The 24,634-nt window shown below is 49.1% G+C and overlaps 9 protein-coding genes across 9 annotated transcripts; 5 read left to right on the top strand and 4 right to left on the bottom strand.

Annotated features, from left to right (window-relative positions):
- Positions 1-109: 109 nt before the first annotated feature.
- Positions 110-3,076, bottom strand: iml1 (GTPase-activating protein IML1; the record flags this gene model as incomplete). The annotated part of the gene is made up of 1 exon (XM_057290729.1): positions 110-3,076. The coding sequence occupies one exon, from the start codon at positions 3,074-3,076 to the stop codon at positions 110-112; it is 2,967 nt and encodes a 988-aa protein (XP_057151931.1).
- A 79-nt stretch (positions 3,077-3,155) lies between these two features.
- N7519_003952 (uncharacterized protein) lies at positions 3,156-5,624 on the bottom strand (the record flags this gene model as incomplete). The annotated part of the gene is made up of 1 exon (XM_057290728.1): positions 3,156-5,624. The coding sequence occupies one exon, from the start codon at positions 5,622-5,624 to the stop codon at positions 3,156-3,158; it is 2,469 nt and encodes an 822-aa protein (XP_057151930.1).
- Positions 5,625-6,734: 1,110 nt separating this feature from the next.
- Positions 6,735-6,923, top strand: N7519_003951 (uncharacterized protein; the record flags this gene model as incomplete). The annotated part of the gene is made up of 1 exon (XM_057290727.1): positions 6,735-6,923. The coding sequence occupies one exon, from the start codon at positions 6,735-6,737 to the stop codon at positions 6,921-6,923; it is 189 nt and encodes a 62-aa protein (XP_057151929.1).
- Positions 6,924-7,660: 737 nt separating this feature from the next.
- On the top strand, positions 7,661-7,861 carry N7519_003950 (uncharacterized protein; the record flags this gene model as incomplete). Its single annotated transcript, XM_057290726.1, has 1 exon — positions 7,661-7,861. The coding sequence occupies one exon, from the start codon at positions 7,661-7,663 to the stop codon at positions 7,859-7,861; it is 201 nt and encodes a 66-aa protein (XP_057151928.1).
- Positions 7,862-8,847: 986 nt separating this feature from the next.
- On the top strand, positions 8,848-11,279 carry N7519_003949 (putative C6 transcription factor; the record flags this gene model as incomplete). The annotated part of the gene is made up of 3 exons (XM_057290725.1): positions 8,848-9,239; positions 9,296-10,123; positions 10,199-11,279. 3 exons carry the CDS (start codon positions 8,848-8,850, stop codon positions 11,277-11,279), a joined length of 2,301 nt encoding a protein of 766 aa, XP_057151927.1.
- A 407-nt stretch (positions 11,280-11,686) lies between these two features.
- On the bottom strand, positions 11,687-16,337 carry N7519_003948 (MFS transporter; the record flags this gene model as incomplete). Its single annotated transcript, XM_057290724.1, has 8 exons — positions 11,687-13,697; positions 13,752-13,844; positions 14,655-14,727; positions 14,780-14,911; positions 14,970-15,366; positions 15,437-15,663; positions 15,728-15,788; positions 15,840-16,337. 8 exons carry the CDS (start codon positions 16,335-16,337, stop codon positions 11,687-11,689), a joined length of 3,492 nt encoding a protein of 1,163 aa, XP_057151926.1.
- Positions 16,338-17,432: 1,095 nt separating this feature from the next.
- N7519_003947 (uncharacterized protein) lies at positions 17,433-19,175 on the top strand (the record flags this gene model as incomplete). Its single annotated transcript, XM_057290723.1, is given in 5 exon segments — positions 17,433-17,534; positions 17,596-17,742; positions 17,823-18,021; positions 18,032-18,366; positions 18,450-19,175. 5 exon segments carry the CDS (start codon positions 17,433-17,435, stop codon positions 19,173-19,175), a joined length of 1,509 nt encoding a protein of 502 aa, XP_057151925.1.
- Positions 19,176-20,181: 1,006 nt separating this feature from the next.
- On the top strand, positions 20,182-22,511 carry N7519_003946 (uncharacterized protein; the record flags this gene model as incomplete). The annotated part of the gene is made up of 4 exons (XM_057290722.1): positions 20,182-20,317; positions 20,401-20,710; positions 20,767-21,952; positions 22,071-22,511. 4 exons carry the CDS (start codon positions 20,182-20,184, stop codon positions 22,509-22,511), a joined length of 2,073 nt encoding a protein of 690 aa, XP_057151924.1.
- A 285-nt stretch (positions 22,512-22,796) lies between these two features.
- Positions 22,797-23,910, bottom strand: N7519_003945 (terpene synthase family protein; the record flags this gene model as incomplete). Its single annotated transcript, XM_057290721.1, has 8 exons — positions 22,797-22,829; positions 22,964-23,125; positions 23,176-23,209; positions 23,259-23,348; positions 23,411-23,567; positions 23,618-23,627; positions 23,681-23,826; positions 23,886-23,910. The coding sequence occupies 8 exons, from the start codon at positions 23,908-23,910 to the stop codon at positions 22,797-22,799; spliced, it is 657 nt and encodes a 218-aa protein (XP_057151923.1).
- Positions 23,911-24,634: the final 724 nt, after the last annotated feature.

The following is a 24,634-nucleotide window of genomic DNA, read 5'->3' as shown; positions in this document are numbered from 1 at the left end:
CAAGTCCGGCTCACGGCCACTTTTCATTCACAAAAACAGGAACATAGCTAACATCGCATTTCATTTGGGTACAAAATCATCAGAGCGTCAAATGGGTATCTTCGAATGGTTAGATCAACGGTCGTAAGCTGCCACTCCTAGGGCTTGCATTGTAGCTGAGACTTTCTCCTCGAGCCCGGGCACGCGAAACTTCCGGTGACATAAGTCCCTCACGCGACTCGCGGGTAATCCGGGATGGCAACCCTTGCTGCGGCGAGACAGGATGACTGACCAGGCTGGCAGGAAGCTCGAGCGACGGGATCGATGCATCCATCAAGTTTGTGGTAGTCGATTCCACCTTCGTGGATACTGGACGAGCATGTGACTCCGAGTAGAACTTTTCTAGTTGGGCTGTATCATTGCAGAACTCAGCCAGGCCGTTAAGAATGAGTTCCGGAGCGCGGTACAGGTTTCCCGAGTCAGTGTTTGCGGATCCAGGGGTAAGTGGGCTGCCGATGTTGCCGATGTCATGAACAGGCCGGGTAATTGGAGAAAGGCGGGGCGAGACACGGTCCAGTCCATCGTGATTCGCTGCACGGCCTCGGAAGTCGGACCGATTGTGGCTATCGAAACGGCCTGCGTCTCGACTTGCGGTGCTGCGGGTACTCACCAGCCGATTCGCGAGGAGGAGGAAATCGCCTTCGTCGGTAATCTGGGCCAGGAGGCTTCCAGTTCGGTGGATGTATTGCGGGTAAGTGTAATCGGGCTTCCCCCAGGAGTAGGATACTTCAACGTCTGCTGGGAACGCAGAGGAAGCTTCGAAGTCCAGTACGAAATCAAACTTCCGCAATATGGCTTTTTGGTAGTAGAGGCGATCTGGAGGACCCGGTTGCGCAAACGACGCATTGTTGAACACTGTGTGCAGTGGTCCTTTGGGTGGCGGGACTTTGAGTTTGATCCTGTAGGGTTTCCGGAATGGCTGTGTCTTGTCGATAGCACAGGCTTCGGCGATCGGCACCTGTACCAACTTCAGCCCGAATTTGTCGGCAGTCGAGGCCCAGGAAAGCACGGTATCCTCAATCAACTTGGGGGTCGTGCTCATCCAACTGAGTTCAATATGGAAGCAATTCTCGGGGTTATGCAGTCGGTCCCAGTGAAGGTCGACCACTTCCGGCCGGTTTGACCGCTTGCGCGGATCAACATCGAATTTCATCGATTTGGATAGCATAATGGCGACCTTGTTCTTCGCCTTGGAGGGAGTGTTGGGAGTCTGTGGTATGCGCTCGTCGATGCTGTCTGATCGAGCTTTGAGGCTGGCAGGAGAGTCCTTGGCAGTTCCGACAGCGGGAGTCGACGGCATGGATTTGTCTGGTCTAAGCTGAGGGAACCAGCTTCCTCGAGACTCTGGACGAGTGACACGATACTCGGGACACACTTGATAGAAATAGTTGCCGTCTCGGAAATTGTGTCTCTTCTCCACATGTTGGAACAAGCCATGCTCGATTAACTCGTTGCCGAACTTGACTGCTTGTTCACGGGTATCGATATCGCGTATGTTTTGCAATAGCCAGGTTGTGAATTCAAACCCGATGAAGCAGTTGTAGTGTAACCTCCAATGCCACCTCCGGTCCATCATCCGGACGCCCTTTTCGCCTTGGATGATTTGCGCCAATGACATAAGACTGATGCTGGATCTATCCAACAGTTCGGACTCGGGTAAGAGCTGAGCAGGGGCATTGTCGAGTCCTGGATCAGTGAGTAGTAAACGGTCCAGCTCTGCCGTAACGACTTCTGATGGATTGCGTGTCTGGTACATGATGTTCAAAGGATTCTGGTCTCGCTTGGGATTTGACGTCTCGAAAAGCTTTTCCTCTGGCGACACGTATTTGTATCGTTGCCAGATATGGGTCAGTTGGCTGATCCCCAGCAAATGAATTTCTTCCTCGTTATCCTCGTGAGAAGTCTGCAAGTTTCGCCGAGAATTGCCATGAAGTTGGAGTGGAATCAAGACGTAACGGACTCGCCAGAAGTGCAGCTGCTGTGCTGGGTTCTGGAGATAATCTCGATGACCAGCTACATAATTATCGGCGTAGTTCCAGTTGTACTCTTCGGAGGTTGGATCCAGCTTGATATTCTTCACTTCATATTCCGCGCTCAATATTGTTTTCATCGCCGGTTGATAAAGAGTAAAGGTAGGCCTCCTGGGAGAAGTGACCACCGCAGAGTTTTGATGCGTAAAGCGGGTCACTTCAACTTCTCCCCCCTGGATGCAGACAAGTCGGTGAATCGTGTTGCCCTTGGAGAGAAACATTGTAAGCCCATCGCGCTCTAGACCTCGGAGATCGAAGACGTTCAATGATCCAAGGGCGGGCTGTGAGGACACTTCGGCCACATGCTTTCCAACAACGATTTGGAAGCCATGAGAAAGCCGCAGCGAGATCATTTCTCGTAAAAGGACTCCGCGTGTCTTTGGTGCTTCAATGCCTTCGGAATCTTCATTTGGGAAGACACGATACGGTGTCTGTAGATAGTCTGAAGCAAGCACACTGGCTGTCGGAAATTCTTCCGTCGTCAATGGAAGCACCGCGGGAGACTTCAAGCTCTTCCACTTTACCACGGCCACATGTGGAGGGCGAGGATACGCATGTTGCCAACGGCCGAACCAACTGGTATCTCGCAGCACGTCTTTAGGAGTATTGCATGGGTTGACTGATCGGACCCACGGAGACAAAGCTTTGCTCGGGGAGGGTCGCGAGTGTGGCTCGTGTGGACTATGGCTGAGAGTGATCTCGATCTTGTGGTCGTTCAGATGATCTTCACCATGGCTCCGACCGACTTCATTCGCTGGCGTTTCCACCGGCAGTGATCCATGGGGGCCTGCCTCTTCTGGATGTTCGGATTCCTTTGGTGGGTTTTTGGGAGGTATTTTGATTGAAATCGGCTTAGCAGGAGTCTGGGAGGATTTGGCTGGTGTTGAAGATGTCGAAAGTGCATCGAAGACTGATGTAGTGGATGCTGTTTCTGACGGACTCAAAGAAGTGATGCTCCTGGCATCGGAAACTGACCCGGCAGGAGTTCTTTGGTTTGTCATGGGCATAGCACTGGCATGTTCCACATTGACCACCGTGCTCGCCAAGGCTCTCGGAGGAGTAGCGCTCAAGCCTCGAAGCGCAAAGCTAATCGTCCGAGAAATTCGTGATGTCATTGGCGCCGGCGTCTTTTTCAACGCTGGTTTTATGGAGAGACATGCTCTTGGCCGAGCTTGGGCTTTTTGGTGTAGTCATATTCGAGTCAATTCTTCGAGGTCCAGAGTGCAAAGAATCATTCTCGTCCGCTGGATTCGTTTCATGATGACGAAGGCGCGTGATGGAGCGGGCAGATAGCCGTTCATGCAAGCCGCCCCCAGCAGCCTGGACTTCTGATTCACTGGGTCGCTTTGCCTTGGGCGCTTTGGTAGCTTGCTGACGTTTCGGAGAGACAGCGAAAACATTTTCATCATATTGGTCCATCCAAGACATCACTTCCTTGCGTGAACTCTGCGTATCTCGAGTTTGCGATTCATCTTGGTCTGCCGCGTTTTGAACAAAGGACCCCGGGCGAAGACTATCACTAAGCTGTGCCTTGAGAGATGAGGGATTCGTGGAACGGGTTTTAGGGGGGGCGCGACTACCCGGGTTATAACCGGGCCAAGGCCCACGAGGTCTTGTTCCGCCGCGCCCTTCGGTAAGGTAGGGGATTGTGATGTTTGCTTGTTCACTCTCCATGACTCCCATCATTTGGATCTCATACATACGCACTCGTGGCGTGAAAGCCTTTGATGGCCGAGTGACGGTAAGAGAGATAGGCGCATTCGGGTCTTTTTTCAAGATTCGCCGGGCCTCTCGGTATGTTTCAGGGTTCCAATAGGAGATGTCAAGCCAATGAGGAATACCAAAGCTCCAGTCTTTGGCTTGTGGTGTTGCGCGTTCCCTCATTCTAGTTGCAGCCAGGTATGAGCTTGGGGAAAGATACGATGATCTGCTAACAACGCTTGAAAGGGAATGGTGTATCTCAGGAGACATCCGATCCCTGTTAAATTCACTGAATCTAGCCCCCTCCAAATCCCCAGAATGTCGCTCCACTGGCTCCCGGTATTTGAAGAGTGGAACAGAATGCAGAGGCATCGGACTCAAACAGACCAAGTCAATTGCTATGCCTCGGTTCGCAAGGGCTTCTGTTGTAGAAGCCAAGGACTCGTAAGAGACCTCGAAAACGCCGCTACCGGGGGTGATAACAATGATTGAGGTGCCAGTGTGGACCATGTCTCGATCGATATGATCGAAAGCCAGGTGAGCAGAGGCGAGATGAATCGCTTCTAGGATGTTTCCTCGTAGGGCTGAGCTTGGGTGCCCGGCAATGGTCGCCAGGTTTGGCTTGGAAGGGCCCTTGATACCACTGCCAGATGCAGCATCAATGTCGTCCGGTTTCAGGATTGACACATCTCGCAAAAAGGTCCTGAATTCCCTTTTCAGCTCGTCCAGAATGGTTGTCCAATGGCCGCTTGCCATATCATTTACTACCACACGGTAGAAATCTCGGGTCGGAACATTGTTTGGTCCGGATTTGCTGTTCAAGTTCCCAGCGCCGAGTTTAGGCTGGCTTAAATTGCTGGACCTGTCATATTCGACTCGAGTGAACAGCACAATGGTCACCAAATGCTTTGCGTCCGAATTAGCCCATCTCTTGAAGAGCTCCGGTAGGAAACCATTGATAACCCGACTGAAGAGGATGTCTCCAGTCCCCTCCGAGTCAAAGTTCCACATTTCTTTCGACATTTGGATGAATAGGACATATTTGGCGGACTCGCTTCGGAAAATAGGGATCGTCTTTGGCGAGAAATATCCGGACAGACATTTCTTCTCTCGGATAAAGATGTTTTTGACAGTGGCTTTGATGCTCCCCATAAACATGATCTTTTGTCCTTTGTATATGATTTTATCTAATAACTCCGACATGACTAGTCTCCACATGTCCGATCGGACCATGTATTGATCGCGAAAGGCGATGTCGACGTGAGACGCCGCACATTGGTCTCGATCCACAATGGATAATAGAACTTGCGTTCTATTCTTGAAACCAAAGATGTTGGCAATGTTGTTTGTTACTGAAATCTCTAACTGAGGATTCCGAGCCTTGGTTTCTGGTGGCAAGGCCTTCACCACGAATAGACAACGGCTCTGCAGTGGAGTCTTGAATTTCGAGGTATTATCCGCTTGAGACGCCGAGCTGAGTTCGGCATGACTCTCGCGACCAGCTTTCGAAGCTGCTTCGGGTTTTAGGGTAGAATAACCAGCATCGCCAGATCCCCGCATGGGCAGGATCTCGACAACATCCCCAACTTGCACTTCAGTTTCGCCGAAAGCCGATGGATTCAACAAAATCTCTTCACGTGAAAACGTCTCATCGTGCACCCAAAGCGCACATTGGTGCCGTGTCCAGCTTGCTGAGGACAACCTGACAGTCCGATCATCTGTGGCTTGATCGTGGTCGTGGTCGTGGTCACGGTCACGGTTCGAAGCCTCCAGTGAGTGGGTGGAGCTGCTCTCTAAACTCGCCGCGCTCACTTGCCTCAGGTGCGACCGCCGCATGGGCCCGCGCAAAGACATTTCTGTATGCCTTTATGCTTGCATTTCACTGCAATTAGATAATTCAAATATCGCAATGCGTCCATGAGTGCTTGGAAGAGATAGTCCGCGCCAAGGGGAGATACCATGGTCACGTGAACTAATATGGTCACATGATCTTAATGCCTGAGGCAACCTATAAACCTCGGATCTATGGAGCATAATAGCAGCCGTTCATTTCCAGATATCGTACAAATTGAATCAATGGAGTCAATGGACAATAGACAGCTATCCCAAGAGCCCGTGGGAAACGATAACGAAGCTGATTGAATCCTGGGGAGTCTAATTCTGACCTAAACCGCAGGTTTCTAGAGCATTCCCTGCGTGCAAAGCATGCATGGACCGACCTATTCCAGCCGGTAGACGCATATTACCTGGATAAGCAGAGACTAAGCATAGAAACACGATTTCTAGCCTGCGTTACGACAGCTAGATTGTCTCTCGGTTGGACTAGATTCATAACAATGGCCAGTTGTAGAATCAAAACAATCCCTCGAGACCAATGAAGAGATAAATTTCGCGCCTATGGCCTTTCGGAATCTTCCAACGCCCTTTTGAGATGTGACGGCTTGCAGGTGGGTGGGTGGTCGTAATCCCCTTGAGCAGGTCAAAGATGTGGCTTCCCCCAACTCCCATGTTTGCCACTGACAAGCTCGGAGCGGAAATTCAAATTACGCCTAAAATGTAAGGGCGGAAAAGCCCATGATGTTGGTCCCTTCGACACCCTGATTGGTCCGACGCCATTCGGAGTTGATTTCCGCCTTGCCCCCAAGTCATTGTCCATCACCTACACCCAATCTGAACAACACATCCTAGGTACCCTCAACACAGAGCCTGCGGATATCTTTTTCAATCCATATCTGGGATTTGCCTGGAAGAATGACACTGAACGATGACTGAATGGGTTTGTCCGTGTTCCACTAACAGAAAAAGCAGGAGCAACGGGCGCACTCCCAAATCCAATCCCTATCCTCACGTCCTGAAGCACCTCGAGGATTCCGAATTATAACTGCTGGTACCCGCTGAGAACGTGTCGAGGTTCTCTTGTACCAGATGGACGAAGTTGGTCTTTGAAGCTCATGAGACTCGACCATGCACCACACTGTCACGGGGACTGTGCGGGAGACTATGGAAGCTGAAGCCACCTCAAAATTGACTGAAATCGCCCACCTCGCGCCATTAATCGTCATTTTATTCTTGCATGCCACTCCTTCATCCTGTTTTGATGTTGCTGATCACAATGGTTTCTTGCTTAGTGCGCCTCCTTTCGGTATGATGTAACCGCGTCATCCATGGATCAACCGGCCAACCTTCTTTCGACAATACCGCAGATTCGTCCTCCCAACACACTCCGGGCTCTCATAACCTCATGGCGAAACTGCACGGCCCAGTCACACCGGTTTTGAGCACAGCTTGCTGCGAGATATGAGTACCACCACCTCATGTCACGGTTCATGTCACGGTTATATCCTGGGTCACATCAATATCACGGCACTTCTTCCAATACTTGCAGTATTGGGATCAAACCAAGACCGAGGCTTTCGTTCACGTCTGTGCCACCTGTCTCGCCTGATTTTAATGCTCACTGCAGACTTCTGGTACTCGCAAGGCCTCACAAATCGCAGGCCGTGCTAGGATTGCTGCCCATAGCGAATTACTAAAAACTCGAGCATTAGAGCCGAAAGGACCCCGGGGTCCGGAAAAGACTTTGACGCACATTTTCCAGCTATACAGAGGACCGGTCCCTTGAGTCTGTGTGGTTGGGCTCAGCCTGATCAGCACGCGCATTTGCAGTCGTCATTCCACCCCGGGAAGAACCATTCAGCAGTTTACAGCTACGCAGAGTTAATGAAGCAGCAAAGCCATCATGTTTGAGCGTCGATTCTGAGCCTGCCCCTTCTGGGCGGCTCCTTCTGTTCTCCGAATGAGCAGGTAATGCGATATCTTTGCTTGATTCATTGGCTCTTTGTAGCTGTAAGCTCCTGAATGCCTGGTTGGTCTCTTGACGAGCCGCCCTTATGCAGGAGGACGAAGGAAACCCCCGCCTAGTCGCTTACGACGGCCACAAAGCCCATGATGCGGAGCTGATCTACCCCGTACACGAGAAGAGCTTCTGGCCACCACAAATTGGCCACCAAATTAGCATGACCGTTGACGAGAGACAGGGTCAGTCTCCTCCCTTCGCAGGTTCATCGGGTGCTTGGATTGCTCTGCTGTAGTGCTGCAGACATTCAGCTGCCCCACTGCCAGCCGCAGCTGCTAGCGCAATCAGACCTGTCGACTTGTTACAAGAGACCTGGACATCTAACAAAAGCCAATCCCGTCAATGGAGTTGTGGTGGTTGTCTTGCCTGTGGGGTCCGGAGGACGCAGGCATCAGTGGGTCTTCCATTTTGACGACGGACGAGTATCGACCCACCCGGACCGAGGCAAGGCCAACAAGCCAACGTGATTGACAGAAAAGCACCCGTCGACCCAGACAGGCCCTATTATGATCTTCCGTGTTTCCCGAGTCTGAAAGCACAGGAACGATCTTGCAAAATTTCCCAAGAAGCTTGAAGGGAGAGGAACGCTTAGGTAAACCTTACCGCGAGCGGTATGTGGTTCTCTCCAAAACAAATGTCGTTTCATGAAATGGATCCATGATGCACCCTGTCGGGTCCTGGAACAAGGATGAATGCCAACCTATTAACGAGATTTGGAATGATTTCGGACCGAAAGAGGGCGACACGATTTGGAATGTCCAAACCCTCCAGAATACGAGTCATGGCCTATCAGAGATCAGGTTCCATATAACTCATATGGAAATCACGGATGGTTCAAACCCAAAGAGGACGGCAATATATACCCCATCGATACAAAACTGTCCATACTGAATGGGATCCAATGTCAAAATTACCAATGTGCAAAGCGAAGCGCTTATTGGCCTTAGCGTTGTTAGTGGCGAACCGGCAAAGACCTCCGACATACCAGAAGGCCCGATTTTGGTTGAAACCCACTTTATGACAATCCACAGTACGGTGATCGACTACTTTGTACGGAGTATTTTTTATTTTTTTATTTTATTTTTTTTAACTCTCGTGCAAGGGGGGTTTTATTCTTCCACAGTTATTGTGTGGCCTTATGAGTTGATGTTCCGCTAGCGTCTCGCATTTCGCGAAAAAAAAAACCTTCAAATCCTTTTGCAGACTATATCCTAACACGATATGGGTGAGAACTTTGCTCCGTATTCCGAATATCCGAACTATGCGAACCTGGAAAATGAATTCAATTATGACTGGGCCGTCCCTGAATACTCGCAACCTTCTCCTTTCGAGATCAATACCGAAATCCCTCGTGATAACCGTGATGACCGTGATCACCGTGGTATCCGTGATCATCCTATATCCAACACAACCGACCGCGTGAATGCTAAGGTGGCTATCCCCCGGAACGCACAATCAAGTAGTTGGACCAGCAGTGGTCGAGTCAGTCGAGCTTGTGAAAATTGCCGTGAACAAAAGGCCAAATGTAGTGGCCATCGCCCGGCCTGTCATCGATGCCTGGATTCCAATGTCCCGTGTTCGTATGGCGATCGGAAAAGAGAGAAGATGGTGAAGTAGGTCCACGGGTAATCTTTCACCGGTCTCAATACTTGTCTCTAACAAGTCATAGACAGCTGAAGGATCTAACTACACGGGTTGAAACCTTTGATGCGTTGCTCCGCGATCTTTATCCCAAGTTGGATGCCTCGTCGGCCCATCGGGTCGATGAAACACTGAAGGAGCTAAACGCACGCACTCCGCTCAGCCAAGTCCTTTCCCCTACCCCTGTCCCTGCCTTGTTCACCAACCCAAGCCATATCAATCAATCAGTGCTATCTTCCGCAGATGTTACTCCTATATCTATTCCCTCGGGGGCTGTAGACTACACCGAAGAGGACTTCGATCGTGATGAAAAAGTACAGTCAACGGGATTTGTGGGCGAACATTCGGAGATGGCATGGTTGTACAGACTCAAACGCGACCTTGACCATAGCAGCCCGAAAAGAATCGAACACACCCTTGAACGGCCTTCGATCTCTTCCTTGAACTACTTCCAAGATCACTCGGAGATTCTGGTTCCCGACGATATCGACCTCGCACGCCGGCCTCCACAACAAATCGCTAACAGGCTGGTCGACACCTACTTTCATGTCGTGCATCCTACCTTCCCGATTATTGGAAAGGCAATCTTTCTGAATCAGTATCGATCCTTCTACTCTAATTCAAATGTGCGACCCGGGAAACGATGGATTATAGTGCTAAACCTGGTGTTCGCCATTGCGACCAGACACTCCTTCCTCATCGATCAGCCTCAACCAAATTGCGATGATCATCAGACTTATTTTACACGGGCGTGGAGGCTGAATGTAAGTAACGTGGTAGATCATCCCGACTTGCAACAGGCACAGGTGGAGGGCTTGGCTGCTTTTTACCTCCTATCGGTTGGCCAAGTTAACAGGTTGGTCTTCCCCTTCCCTCCCTTCTGTATTTTTTATACGTGATCTATATCTAACTATGTGACTTGCTCATCTAGGTCATGGAGATTCATTGGAATTGCAATTCGATCCGCGGTGACTATGGGTCTAAACATTCGAAGCGAAAGCGAGAGCATCACCCATTTTTCAAAAGAACTTCGATATCGGGTTTGGTGGGCGCTGTTTATGTTGGATATGGTGCTATGTGAGACGACAGGCCGTCCGCCTGGCACGGGGGACATCTTTTGCTCCACGCCCTTTCCTGTTCCCTTTGCAGAGGAGGACTTTTGGGACACGCGTGTTATGCAAATTATTACCGACAAAAGGGCTCGAAATGCCTTTTTCACCTCCTTAATTTCCGGTACGGCTGCTTCATCAAATGAGAGTGTGACTCTTATAACGCCGGAACAGCAAGAGTCGGGCAAGGGCAAGCAAGAAGAAAGGGCTAGTCCGAGGGGGCCAGAGAATCTGACACCCAACTCCTCTCTGTACTTTCTGTACGCAGTGGACTTGGCTCATCTCCTACGCGAGGCTATTAATATCCTTTACGCCCCAAGGGCAACGCGACAGTCATGGCTCGAGATTGAAACCGCCATTCCCACACTAAACAACCATGCCGACAACTGGCTGTCTCGTCTCCCCGCAGAGTTCGATTTCACAAAACTAGACACAACCCATCAATTTCTACAGCAGCGTGCTAGCCTTGCCTTCCAATTCTATGCCACCAAGCTGATAATCCTGCAGCCCTGTATCCGCCATCTATCTCAGTCATCTGAAGCAAGCTCCCCGGGAACAGTGTGTGACCAGATGGCAGTCTTGTGCGTTCAAATGGCGGGTCAAATGCTCGACCTTCTGCCCGAGGAGCCAGACCTGTTTTGGCTGTACGGTGTCGCTCCATGGTGGTGTATCCTGCACAACATCATGCAGTCAACTACCATCCTCCTCGCCGAGCTGTTCACTCGCACTCATGTAGGCACCGCCAAGGCTGTCGATATCACTAAGAAGATCGACAAAGCGACTCGCTGGTTGAAAGAGATGTCGAAGAAAGACCTTTCTTCCCAGCGAGCCTGGCTTGTCTGCATGGACCTCCTTTCGCGGCATGGCTCGAAGTTTGGGTTCGGTGTTGACACCGAACTCTAAGCACACGCGTTCTCCAACCTGTCTCATGTAATTATGGGATTCTGATCTATATCCCTACTTGATTGTTGGGTAAAGTGACTTTAAGCGATGCATCTGCTTTTGCCTGCTGGCTTTAACGACATATACCATGAAAGTTTTATCCATTACGCGTCCCTCGTCACTTTGGAAATTCTTGTTCATCTGATACCTCAATTATGATTTCGGTTTATCTTCACCAATACTGTCTTGTCATAGGATTGTGTCTTGCATCTACTCTCAGGGGTATTTCTGTGTACGCGCGATAGAGTATCTTGACCTGAGTACCACCAAGCATTGGAGTGTGGAGTCAATTGTCAGCTCCACTCAGATTAGAAAAGTTTAGAACGTGCATATCATCATTAATATTTAATTTCCCTGGCCAATCAGGCTCAAAATTCATGACATGTATATAGATTCTCCGCCTCGTTGAAGAACGCATCGACAGGATGCAACAGCCCAAGGTCGATATCTGACTGCGCCAGGAAATCCTGCATAGTCGGCTCTAGAAACGCCATTTCAGTCGTGTACCCACTAACAGTATCCCTCAAGGGATAGACATATGCATCGATTCCATGGCTGTGGACAGGTTGAGTGGTGGCAGAAGCAAGGACATGATGTGTGGCGGGTATTGCAGGTATAGACGTCGATTGGTTCAGTGGCGCCATGTTCATGAAAGGAGTAGTAGCTGGTAAATGCGATGAAGGTCCGGACAAAGCCGGTACACCAGCGCCAGGGGGAGGGTTGCCACTAGCACTAGCATTGGTATTACTTGTAGAAGCCTCTCCTCCAGCAGTCGCATCGGTATTCCGCTCACCCCGCCTCAGTCCCCGATACGCAGCCAGACAAACCTTCACCTGCTCGAGATTATGGTAGAATTCCGCCGCAGCCAAATTGCCATTCTCGGTCATGGAGCGCAGCAGATCCAGCGCGGAGTCGAACCCTGTCATATCAGTTGGACTGCCGATCGGGACAAAGCTAGACATTGCCAATATCAACGCCGAGGAGAAGAGGTAGTGGGCGTGGAAATATCCAAAGGTTGGCATGGACCCGTTGATCCACCTTGTTAGGATCATGGAGTGGGAATGTCGCGCTGCATGGATACATGCTTCGCTTAGGGTAAGGACGGGTTGGGAAACAGATACGCCTTCGCCCTCCCTTTCGGTCTCGGCCCCACTGGTATTATTGGTATCGGGGTAGGGTTTACTTTTTTTACTTAGTGTCATCAGGAGGTGCAGTAGCGTTGGGCGCGTAGTTAGGATCACGCATTGGTTGAAGGCCATGTGGAGGGAGACGACGGGTTTCTTGCTCGACTCCAGGTCCTCCATGTTCAGTCTGAGGGATTCGGGGAGTGTTTCTACCCAGTTTTTCAGGGCTTTGAGGAGTTTCTGCACGCGCTGGAGGAAGGTCTCTTGGTACTTTCGACGGCTGTATAAACGGGTGATTGTCTCGCCGACTATGCGTGCCAGCTTGATGTTGGCGGTCATGTATTCTGAGTCGGAGAGTTCTTCTTCGTGACGCCAGCGTGGGGAGATGGTTGAGGGCATGTCGACGTGGATATCTTCATCGAGGATTTGCATTGGGAGACCCATTTTGGATCCCCACATCCGGTCGAAGATGTAGATTGTCCACCATATTTGGATGCGGTGTTGGCGCTCCACTGGGTCGATTAGCTGTGATTCTGGGATGTTGTGGTTCAGGCCGATCGTCAAACCCATCCGCATAGCGTTTCCAATGAGAATGTACGCCGAATGGCGCCGGTTGAGATAGTATGAAAAAAGAGACTTGGGATGTGGTAAGTACTCTGATGTCGAACAATAGGACATGCTGAGCCACATACCAACAATAACAGTGTTTCCAAGTGTGTAACACTGGTTCTCTTCCGGCAGGATCTGGACCAGACTCATTGATCGAGCAAAGTATGATGTGCCAGGTACTCTGGAGCCAGAATTGGGCTCAGATCGGATTGAATACGCCTGGCCGAAGGCGAACAGGGCGAAGAATTTACACTTGTTAGCCGTGCAATCAAAGTCTTGTGTCTGGTAGATCTCTTCCAGTTTGTCTAGCGTCGACTTGCGCATCATGAGGTGGTACAGATGTCCGATTTGATGGATTGCTATCCGGACCAACAACCGAGCATGGTGAAGGCTCGGCCACTGGATATCGGCTTCGTTCGCTGTGGCAATTGTCTCTTCGCGCTCATACTGTGTTCGAGGAATATGTGGCATCGCGCTATTTCCCGACAAGAAACGCCGAAACCGTGTTGCGAATGCTGAACATGCTGCCTCGCCGATGTAGATGGGTGGCGAGGATGGATCATACCGGTGGAACCAGGCTCGATCTCCAATCAATGGATTCTGAATCCCTGTTCCATCAGGGGCATCTGCTGTCTTGGAAGGCGCTCTTTTTCGCATCTCAGTATGTTGTTCATCTTTTGCAAAGTCAAGGGATATCTACCTCTGCGAGTGATCGTTGGTCTCGGCAACCTGAGCCGAGGTGATCGACCGTTCCTTGAGTCGCTGATTCTCTGCAAGGATCTGCTCCAGATAGCTGGAGACGATGGTTTTAGCTTCTTGACACGTGTGATAAGACAAGCTTTTTAAACGGCTTGGTCTAATAATAACCTGTGGCTTGCATACTTCTCACTAACTTTCACCTGGCGATCTCGAGTGGCGTAGGCACATTCATCAGCGAGTCCTACCGTGCGACATTTGCTACACGGCTGGTCTCCGGAACATTTGATTTTATGCGAGTGGCATCTTTGGCAGCTGTGATGCCGTGAGTCAGTGTTCGGTGGGTTCGGCATGAGGTATTTGGAATACGCACGCAACAAATTTCCTTCTTTGGGACTCCCTACCTGGCTGTTCTTGCTCTTCCGTAAGAGCACGTCTTTTTCGCGCCATCTGATAAAATCCCTTATCTTCAGGCTTTTCAGGTGCAGAAAAGGATGCCGTCCGGATGCGGTCGGAGATTTGAGGTTCTTTTCCGAGTCTTCGGCAATTTTGGGATTTTGCCGAGCTTCTGAGAAACTGACTAATCAATTTGCTGCCCATCTGGGCAGCAACCCGTGGATCTTTGCCTAAATGAGCATAATACATTGTATACCTAATTAGAAACGAGTAATGTGTCTTTCACTGGTTTAATAAGTTTCCTTTTGGAGGCTCTATATGGTCAAAGACTGGTATCGGATTCTATACTTATTTTATTTCACGAAATCACCATATCTGTCTATCTATAAGCCAACTCTATCATGCAGCTATTGTAAATCGCCCGGGATGCAAAGACATAAATGCAAATAGAAAAGAAAGATTATATGGTTGTGGTCAAGTCTTCGCATCGAGGCTGAACTTCCTTTCAAACCATCGCTGCATGTCAATGCCCCATTTCGTGATAGTAAGCACAATGAAGCCACTTGCTATAGCGAAGAAGACACCTAAACGGATGGTTAGATATGTCCCAATCATGATTCCATTGAGAAAGCTCACAGATTGTAAATGTCCATCCTACCCCGATAGCACCGATTACCGGCTCAACAGCCGCCGTCGCTGCGGCAGCAAAGATATATTGCACCATGTACTTTGCGCTGATTACCTCTGAACGAGCTTGCGGCATAACCTCTGAAAGACGGATAGTTAGTTTGGGAGCCTGAGAATGGTACAAAGATATAACACTCACCAGCAGAATAAGTATTCAGCCCATTAAAAGCACCCAGAAGTCCTACGCCCGCAAAGAAAGCGGCGATAATTGGCACAACCATGCCACCCACTTCTTCCTCTAAGGTCCAGCAATATATTAAGGTCGCACCTGGGAGGACCCCAAATAGGGTGGCAAGACCACTGTTCAGTCGGTCCTGAGGCAGACGCACACCGTTTCGTTTAACAATCCATTTCTTGACGGCGCGGTCGGACAGCTTGCCGCCAACGACGCTGCCGATCAAAAAACCTATTCCTGGGGAGAGGTAGAATAGGCCGCTGACGAGGGGAGACGTTAGGTTGAAACGTGGGTTGAAAATCGAGCGGGCTGAGGTGAGAAGTGCGTATTGGAATGTAGAAAGAAGGCCACATGTGAGGCACTATTGCTTGTTAGTCAGTCACCCGATAAGCTCTGGAGGTACCAATTTAGTACTGGCAGATAATGCTTACTGCAAGAAAGACATTGGGATACACAAATCGACGAAAGATGCGCATGGGATTGAACATGCTTATGACAATGCAAAGCTCCAAGGGTTTGTCGGAGTCCCGGTTCTTTTCTTGGATACTTGGGACAAAAAGAAGAGACAAGACGAGGCCGAGTAACGTCATTGCGAATTGCAACCAGTATATAATGCGCCATTGAGCAAATGTGACGATGATACCGCCGATGCAGGGTCCTAATTTTAGAATTAGCTACTGAGATCCGACAACGAGCATAGAGATAGTGATAGTATAACATACCAATTGCAGGCCCGCTGACAGATCCAACCATAAAGCAGCCAACAGCTGTTCCACGCACAGTCTATCAACTCTTGTCAGTAACCCGAAGACAACCGGAACCAAACCAACGTACCGGTTCAAAGATATCCGCAAGGATAGTCTGCCCAGCAACCATGAAGAAAGTACCCGTAAAACCTCCCAAAATGCGCATTGCGATAAACATATGCAAATTGATCGCCACGGCGGTACCGGCCGAGCATGCACAAAGCACAAGGATAGCTGCATTATAGGCATTGCGACGCCCGAATAGATTCGTGATAGGACCCCAAATAAAAGACGAAAAGCCCATAGCAATTAGCACACCTGCGTTGGTGACATTGAGAATCTCCGATGTAGTAGAAAACTCGGTAGCGATCTCCGGGGTTGCGGGCAATAATGAAGTACTAGAGAATGTGACAGCGAGGGTCATCCAGCTGACGACAAAGAGGATGAGGCATTTGCGCCATGTTGGGATGCCGTAGGCGTTTGACGGCTGGGGTTTCAGGGCCAGGTCATCTTCTGATTCCGTGTCGTGGGGAGAATCGACCTGTGGGGTTGGTTTTTGGGACTCGAGATCGGGTTTGGTTTCCATGATTTGGTGGGATTAGATGGTATATAATCGATGTAAAAGATTGATTGACAATCTGTGCATGTCTAAATCGGTGAAATGATGTACGCAGAAAATAACCTGACAGGATTCAGTCGACATTTTGTACGAAAGACCTCTCGGCGTGTTGAAGCTATCGCCGAAGCCTGGGTTTTCCTCTGGAGTAGTTTTTCCTCCGAGGTGGATCTGACAGGGCTATCGGCGTAAGCGGCCGACAGTTTCATTCGGAAGATGCGAGTCAATTCAACAGCAGTCAGGGAATAACAGCGCTAGAGGATCCCAAAGTGACTGGGAAGTTGAAGTTCATCCATGGATGTTTCTGGTGGACACCTGAAATATCAGGCCTTATTTTCCATTTCAGAACCAACTCGAAGAGTTTGACAAATTTGACAACATACAGATTTCAAGGTAGTCCGTCAAGTGCAATCTCTCATCTATTCTAGGCGCAGGAGATGTTAGGAATGAATTTTCGCGCCTACGAACCCAAACACCCCACAACTGACCCAGAGCCAAGCTGACGTGTCCCCCAAGCTTTCCCCTACTCGTACAGTGGGACCTCGGAAATATTGGGCTAAACCTTTGTACCCGGATATACCGCCTGCCCGGTATATACTGCTATATAAAGTGTCGGCCGCGTAGTCTTCCTAGTGATCTTCTCAGGTAGTCTTCTCCGATAGTCCTTTCATGTGTGTTTTCAGTGGTCTTTTTTTGTTAGGTATATACCTTTGCTACTAACCTCTCCATACCAAATCACGTGCCTACAGCCTAACTATATTAAAACGTTTAGAACCGGCAGAACCGGCGGAATTTAGAGGGCGGTATATCTTGGTACGAAGGTTTAGCCCAATATCTCCGAGGTTCAAAGAGCTCGGCAAAAGAGCTTGGCGAAATTAAAGCTTTGGATCTAGCCCGCCAAGATATATTGTGTCCCAGGGCGAGCTGAAAAAAAAAAGGGGAGACGTCAACGCAAGGGATAACAAAAGACACGGTTCCCAAGGAAGGTTCTTGGTCACTACCTAGGTATACTGGATCCGACGAGGCAATATAAGAAGCCAGCTATGGACCACAAAGAAGCACACGATGTCGAAACGACCCGTTCTTTTTCAACTCCAATGGAAAAGCAGCATACAGATCACCTTGTCCTGGTCCCCCCAACCTAGTGCTCACCCCCGGGACCCTCTGGTACGACAGAAGACCCTCGAACATCATTGTCCCTGAAAAACAACTGATTAAACCCTCCCAGAACTGGACCGTTACTCGCAAATATGTAATACTGGCTGTGCTATGCCTCGCATCCTTCTCTGGTGCTATCGCGCCCTTATCAGGACAGCTCAATCTGGCCGATCAGGAGAAACTGTACAACAAGACGAAGCTGGAGGAATCCTATGCGGTATGTTTACAACTCCCTTTACCAAAGAGTTTACACTCCGCATTACCAAATCCAATATCAGTCCATCTAACATCCCCCAGAATTCAGCCGCCCTAGCCGGCATGGCGGCGGGCCCGTTTTTCTTCGCCCCGATATCTCACATGCTCGGTCGCAGCTCCGTGATCTTCTGGTGTGTGCTATTCACACTAGTATGCCAGATCTGGGCCGCCCTTATGACCGATCCTGATGACTATATCGCATACGTAATCTCCCGGCTCTTTGCCGGCTTCTTTCGGTGCCGTGCCCACAGTGCTTGGCCCTCGCATCGTGACCGATCTGTTCTTCTTGCATCAGCGTGGTCGCGCTTTTACTGCTCTGCACATGGCGTTCTTGTTTGGAACGATTGCCGGTCCGACCTTCTCCGGTTTTGTTTCTGCGCACTCTTTCTTTCCTGTTGAGTTCTGGTGGACGGTCGGTCTGCTGGGGTTCACGCTTATCTGTTGTTTCTGTTTCCTCGAGGAAACTGGATTCGACCGTGAATGCCTTGAAAGGAACCCCAATGTTCCGGGTGGAATTTTGGCCAATAGATTCGCTACTTTCTTCTTCGGGCAGAGGGTTGTCTTGCCGACTACCTGGAAAGAAACGGTATGTACAGAAAATAGAAAACATGAGGCTCTGTGCCGTCCCATAGGAACTAAATTCGATCTAACGTTAATTTAATCGAACAGGCAAAAGTCGGAATCACCCCTTTCCTAATTGGAATGTGCCCCGTGACAATCATCATGGGAATATTCACACTAATCTCCTTTGGATTCTACGTGGGCGTCAATGCACTCACGCCGGTATGGCTCCAAAAACCCATTTCGGAAGGTGGCTACGGGTTCTCACTGGAACAAAACGCGGCATTCACATTCTGCCATTGGATTGGAATCATATTCGTCCAATTCTACGGCCACTATCTGAATGACCGTCTGCCGCTCGCACTGGCACGCCGGTACAACGGCGGTGTCTGGAAGCCCGAGTATCGACTACATGTCCTGTGGATTCCTAGTCTCGTGATCAACCCTATTGGCCTGGGGATCTTTGGCGCCGCTTTGCAGTATCATTTGCATTACATGGTACTCGCACTAGCAGTTTTTATTGTGACTGTCGGGTCGCTGGCCAGTGTTCCGGTCACGGTGAATTATGTTGTCGAGTGCTTTACGCGGTACCCGGCTGAGGCGGGTATCGTTATTGGTGCTTATCGTATTGTGTATGGATTGACGATCAGCTTCTATATCAATCCTTGGGTTGAGGCTGTTGATGTTGGCTGGGTTTATGGTATGATGGCTTTCTTTGCGGTGTTCTCCTTCATGTTTGTTATGTTGCTCATGTGGAAGGGACATGCTATTCGCAACATTCAATTTGCAAGTCTTGGTTCTAGCGAGGAGGGGGAACAGTTGGTAGGTAAATAGTTGGACTACCTGAGGGAGGTGCTACTATAAAGATGTAGGATACTCCGGAAAATGTGGTAGATGCGCGTAGATGCGTGAAGAAGAGAGAAATTACGCTCAGCAAAATAATTCTTAAGAAAGATACGTATAATAAAGGCACTAGGTGGCTAGATATTAAATACTAATTTATTAAATATACTTTAAAATCGAAACAAATCGATATCTAGCTTATTGATACTAAAGAAAACCCTATAGATACGCTAATAAAAGCATTACCGAAAGTCGATTTCGAAAGACTTCGACAGCTACTAATAAGTAGGTAAGAGAAGGCGGATTGAAGCTGTGGATACTGTGTTTTTCTCTATACTTTTTACTACGATTTTTACCATGTGAACCAGATTGATTTTTGCTTTTGATGCTCAGTCTAGGGGGGTGTGTTGACATATCTAGGATGTCTTTGGCTCTTTGTGCAGACTGAGCCTTTGCTAGTTTGCCATTTCTTTGTTAGTGCACGCTTCATATACAGCCTGCTTTCCATAGGTTTCATACCACCTCTCTTCTTTCCGATTTTCCTATGCTAGTATTCACTAGGTCTTCAGTATCGTAGCCCTTAACAGTTGGTGGCACGATTGATCAACATTTTATATATAAAATTGACTTGCAAAGATGCTGCTACAATCAAAGCCGTTGGGAGAAAGAGCATGGATGAATCTTGGGCTATCGAGAAAAGACTCGGGGGAGAGGATATAGGGGCAAACGAGTAGACCTCAAGAGTGATGCCTCTAACATAAGACTTCTCGGCGACAGGACCTCTCGGCGACAGCACTTCTCGGCGAGAAGCTGAGATCGTTTGCTCAAATACGTGAAATTTCCGTCTCTCTCACCTCTTCCTTTTTCTCTTCTTTCATCTCTTCTTTCATCTCTTCTTTCATCTCTTCTTTCATCTCTTCTTTCATCTCTTCTACCGACTACATCGAGATAGCGTGGCGACACACTCTCTACAGGACAACGTTATTGCTACCACAACATGAAAGCCATTAAAGATGCCTTTGCAGAATGCAAGGCCCAAAACCGTGCTGCTATGATCACTTACGTGACGGCTGGCTTTCCCACCATAAGCGAGACACCGGACATCATGTTGGCTATGCAAGCTGGGGGTGCAGGTATGTTATTTCAGTCCTGTCTCTTTCATGAGACATGCACATGTACCACTCTACAGTAACATTCACTAATCTTAACCCTTGAGATATCATCCAACTTGGAATTCCCTTCACAGGCCCCACGGCCGAAAGCCATGCCATCAAGCTGGCCAATCTCAGGGCCCTCGAGAACGGCGTTCAAATTTCATACATCCTGCATATGGTCCAGTCAGCCCGTAAGCGAGGCCTAGCTATTCCCGTGCTGTTCATTGGGTACTACAACCCTGTCCGCTCCTATCCCTATGGAGAGGAGAAGCTGCTTCGAGAATGCAAGGCTGCTGGTGTAGACGGGCTTACCATCGTTGATCTTCTCCCCAAGACCACGGTGGGGTTCCGTGACTTGTGCAAATCGAAAGGGTCTGTATACAATACTTCCCAGACCTACATTTGTATGGGGCTAACCAAGATGCCAGACTATCGTACATTCCTCTCATTGCCTCTTCCACCTCGGATGCTCACATGAAGTTGCTTTGCAACATCGCTGACTCTTTTGTTTGCATCGCATCTCGGATGGGAGTTAGCGGGACCCATGAGGAGCCTTATGAAACCCATGAGGAGCCTTATGAAACCCATGAGGAGCCTTATGGATGCGTGGGAGACCTGCTCCATCGTGTGCATGCTTGCACTGGAAACCCAGTCCCAGTCGCTGTCGGATTTGGTATCGAAACCCCACAACATTTCGTTGATATTGGCCGTCTTGCCGAAGGAGTCGTCATCGGCAGCCAAATCATCCAGATACTGGGAACCGCAGTTCCTGGAAATGGAGCTCGGAAGGTCAGGGAGTATTGTCTTGAAATTGCTGATCGCACTTGGGATCAAAATGTCGTAACCGCAAGAGGACAGCAAGCTACCCAACCCTTGTCTTCCACTACCATCTACCTTTCCAACGATGGAGCAAATGATGCACCCGAAGACACCGACAAAGCCACCAATCCCACAGACACAACCCAACTGAGAGCCTTCCGCGACCAATACGTCCCAACATCCCTAACAGAAGGCCTGACCGAACTAGAAAACGGATTCGAGGCGGCAAACGCAGACCCAACCTTCTGGGCCGAGATAAATTCCTACGCAACATACGCCAACAGACCCTCCACCCTCCACCTAGCCCCACGCCTAACCGCACACGCAGGCGGAGCACGCATCTGGCTGAAACGCGAAGACCTCAACCACACCGGCAGTCACAAGATCAACAACGCGCTGGGCCAAATCGTCCTCGCGCGCCGACTCGGCAAAACCTCCATAATCGCCGAAACAGGCGCTGGCCAACACGGCGTCGCAACAGCAACTCTCTGCGCGCAATTCGGCATGAACTGCACTATTTTCATGGGCTCCCAGGACTTCGAATGCAAAGATCTAGCTTTGACTATCTTGCGTATGCGCATCCTCGGCGCAGAGGTTGTCCCCGTTGATGCGCCGCGCAGCGGCGAAAAGGGTACACTCCGCGATGCAGTCAATGAGGCCTTCAGTGTCTGGGCGAGGGGTTTGAAGACGACGCATTTCATTATCGGCTCCGCGTTTGGCCCGCATCCGTATCCGACTATCGTGCGCACGTTCCAGACTGTCATTGGAACCGAGACTCGGGTTCAGTTCGGTGCGGTGAATGCGGGTGAGACTGCCTGATGCGCTTGTTTCCTGTGTGGGCGGTGGATCGAATGCTGTTGGTATGTTCTATCCTTTCCTGGGTGATGCATCTGTTGCTCTTGTCGGTGTCCAGGCGGATGGTGATGCGTCTATGGCGGGGCAGAACTCTGCTTCGCTGGATGGAGGCCCTGTTCGTGAGTCGCGGGGGTTGCAGATTTCCTTGTCTTCGGATGAGGATTGGGAGGTTGATAAGATACATTTTGTCTCTTCTGGGCTTTATTATCCTGGTGTTGGGCCTGAGTTGTTGAGTTGGAAGGAGTCTGGTCGGGTTAGGTTTGTTGCGGCAAATGATTCGGAGGCCCTGACGGCTTTTTCGTTGCTCTGCCAGCTTGAGGGGATTATGCCTGCACTTGAGAGTTCGTATGCTATTGCTGGTGGTATGCGTGTTGCGAAGGAGTTGGGACCTGAGCGGGATGTTGTTGTTTGTCTGAGTGGACAGGGGGATAAGGATGTGCAGGCTCTTGCTCAGATTATGTCTACCATGTCTACCCTTGCACTCGACGATGAGATCTAATGGTTTCCTGTTGTTTAGCTAGACCAGGAACAATGTTATGAGTTGAGAAGCTTTTTTAACGTTTACCCAACCCTAGTGGTAAATCGGCTGTTGAAAATGGCTACCTTGAACACGCTGCTTTGAGGTCCCATGGAAGATGAGAACTTCTTATGAGAACCGCAGAGATAGTAAATTTACCCTGTAACAGCCTCTCTCTGGTAACCTATATCCCCCCCAGCGAGGACAGTTTGGCTCTTCAACCATCTAATGCTGGTTGTAGTGGGATCGTGACCTCTCTAGTAGATCTCACTTTGTCATTTTGGCCATACCAGTATCGATCTGTCCGGAAACTAAAACATAGCAACCCGTCATATGGTTAGGAAACAAGTGAAGTATAAGAAACGTAGAGAGCCAAACCTCCAATTCAAATTGGCCAAAGCCACATTCTGGACCCCTGAAAGATACAACTGTACCTGACGATCAATATTCTCCTCCCAGAATGGAAGCTGGGCAAAATTGCGATACCAGTCACGATAGCGCGACTGGAGTAAATTGCCGGACTTTTCGAATGCGGCTTGGAGAGGATATCCCTTTAGCAGGTATGCAGTCACAATATTGTGCTTTTCGTCAAGGTCCTTTGGAAGTATCAGATAATTCATCCCTGAGATATTATGTATCGACCTACCTGCTCCTTAAAATAGGAGACAATGTCGTTTTGGCTGTATGGGTTAGAAAAGGCATGGATCATGGACATGGGGGGATTAATACATCCAAACAATATCGGTGATGATAACACGAAGCTCTTCTATAACAGGGTGATCGACCACTTCAACCGGCAGGTCAAGGTCAGATGCATATCTGTCGTTCCCTTATAAGCTTGCAGATCTTCTAGCTCGGAGCAACAAAGGAGTAGAGCTCACTCAATCAACGCAAAAATGGGTGTTGTGCAAATCAGTCCGCGTCTCATATCGGTTAGCTCATCGATATCTGCTATGTCGCCAGATGGTTGACGCTGGACCTGCTCCAGATTGGCCCGACAAAATTCCTTCATATATTTTGCGAACCGTTTCTGAACACCTGGATTTAATGTAGGTAGAGATCAAACATAAGGAAAATACATATCATACCTTTGGGCGCCTTTTTGTCATTAGCTGAGAGGAATTAACAAAGTTGTATAGATCAATTCTCACCTCTGATATTTGCTTCCATGTCAGTTGGAATGCCTTTAGTAGAGGTTCTTCGGGCTCTTCTAGACTCCCTTCCATAACGGAGATCAGGTCTTCAATCATTCTTTGAGCCATAACTTGATCATCTTTCAATGCACCATTATCAAATTCTATTGGTATTAGTCATTCTTTCATTGGAGATATAGTATTATAGATTAATGGTCTTTACCATCATCGAAGGGAAATATCTGCATATGGAGTCAGCACATACTGGAGTCGAATATCCAGGTTGAAAAAGGGGAAATGGTTATAGTATACCCAATTTCCCCAATCGCATAAGAGGCGCAGCTTTTTTTCATCTGCAAAAGGGATGACCACCGCGCAGAAAAATCCGAAATCTAGACTATGAAGAGTATTCGACTGGCTCGGGCCAAATCCGCACACACTTGTGCCTAGTTATTCCAATTGTCTGGAAGGCAGTGTCCCAGGGAAGCATACCTTGAGAGCCATTGCTCTGATTCTTCTCGGACTTTGTCAAAGTGAGGGTTGACTTTGACGGTAGAAGCCATAAATGACACGAACATATCAGGTATGAAGATCGACATAGTGACTTGTTAAGGAAAGGGTATAAAATATCAGCAGATTGGATCGCAGTACCAGATCGCTTAAAGGATAAGGTGAAACACGGAGTGATCCCATGTGGGAATTTGGGAATTTCCAATCTTTATAGAGTTGCCTCTAGGCACGTGGGTGGCACAATTTAACCTCATGATTGTAGATCCCTTCATAACTTTAGGCTTCTTGTACTACAAGAGATGCTCGTAATTACCCCCTAGCAGTATTCCTGGCCGGTGAGAGATTGCGCTATATAAGTTGTTCAACCATTTAGGCTAATTTCCAGGTTTCAGGTGACAATCATGTAACGTGAGTGGCTATTCGACTACTCTCCTAACCATATGCGATACTTGGTGGGTAACA

This window comes from Penicillium mononematosum (genome assembly GCF_028829835.1).
Source record: "Penicillium mononematosum strain IBT 11891 chromosome Unknown utg000002l:1.0-8112719.0:1.0-8118358.0, whole genome shotgun sequence".
Taxonomy (NCBI): domain Eukaryota; kingdom Fungi; phylum Ascomycota; class Eurotiomycetes; order Eurotiales; family Aspergillaceae; genus Penicillium; species Penicillium mononematosum.
This window is presented reverse-complemented; position numbering and strand designations above follow the sequence as displayed.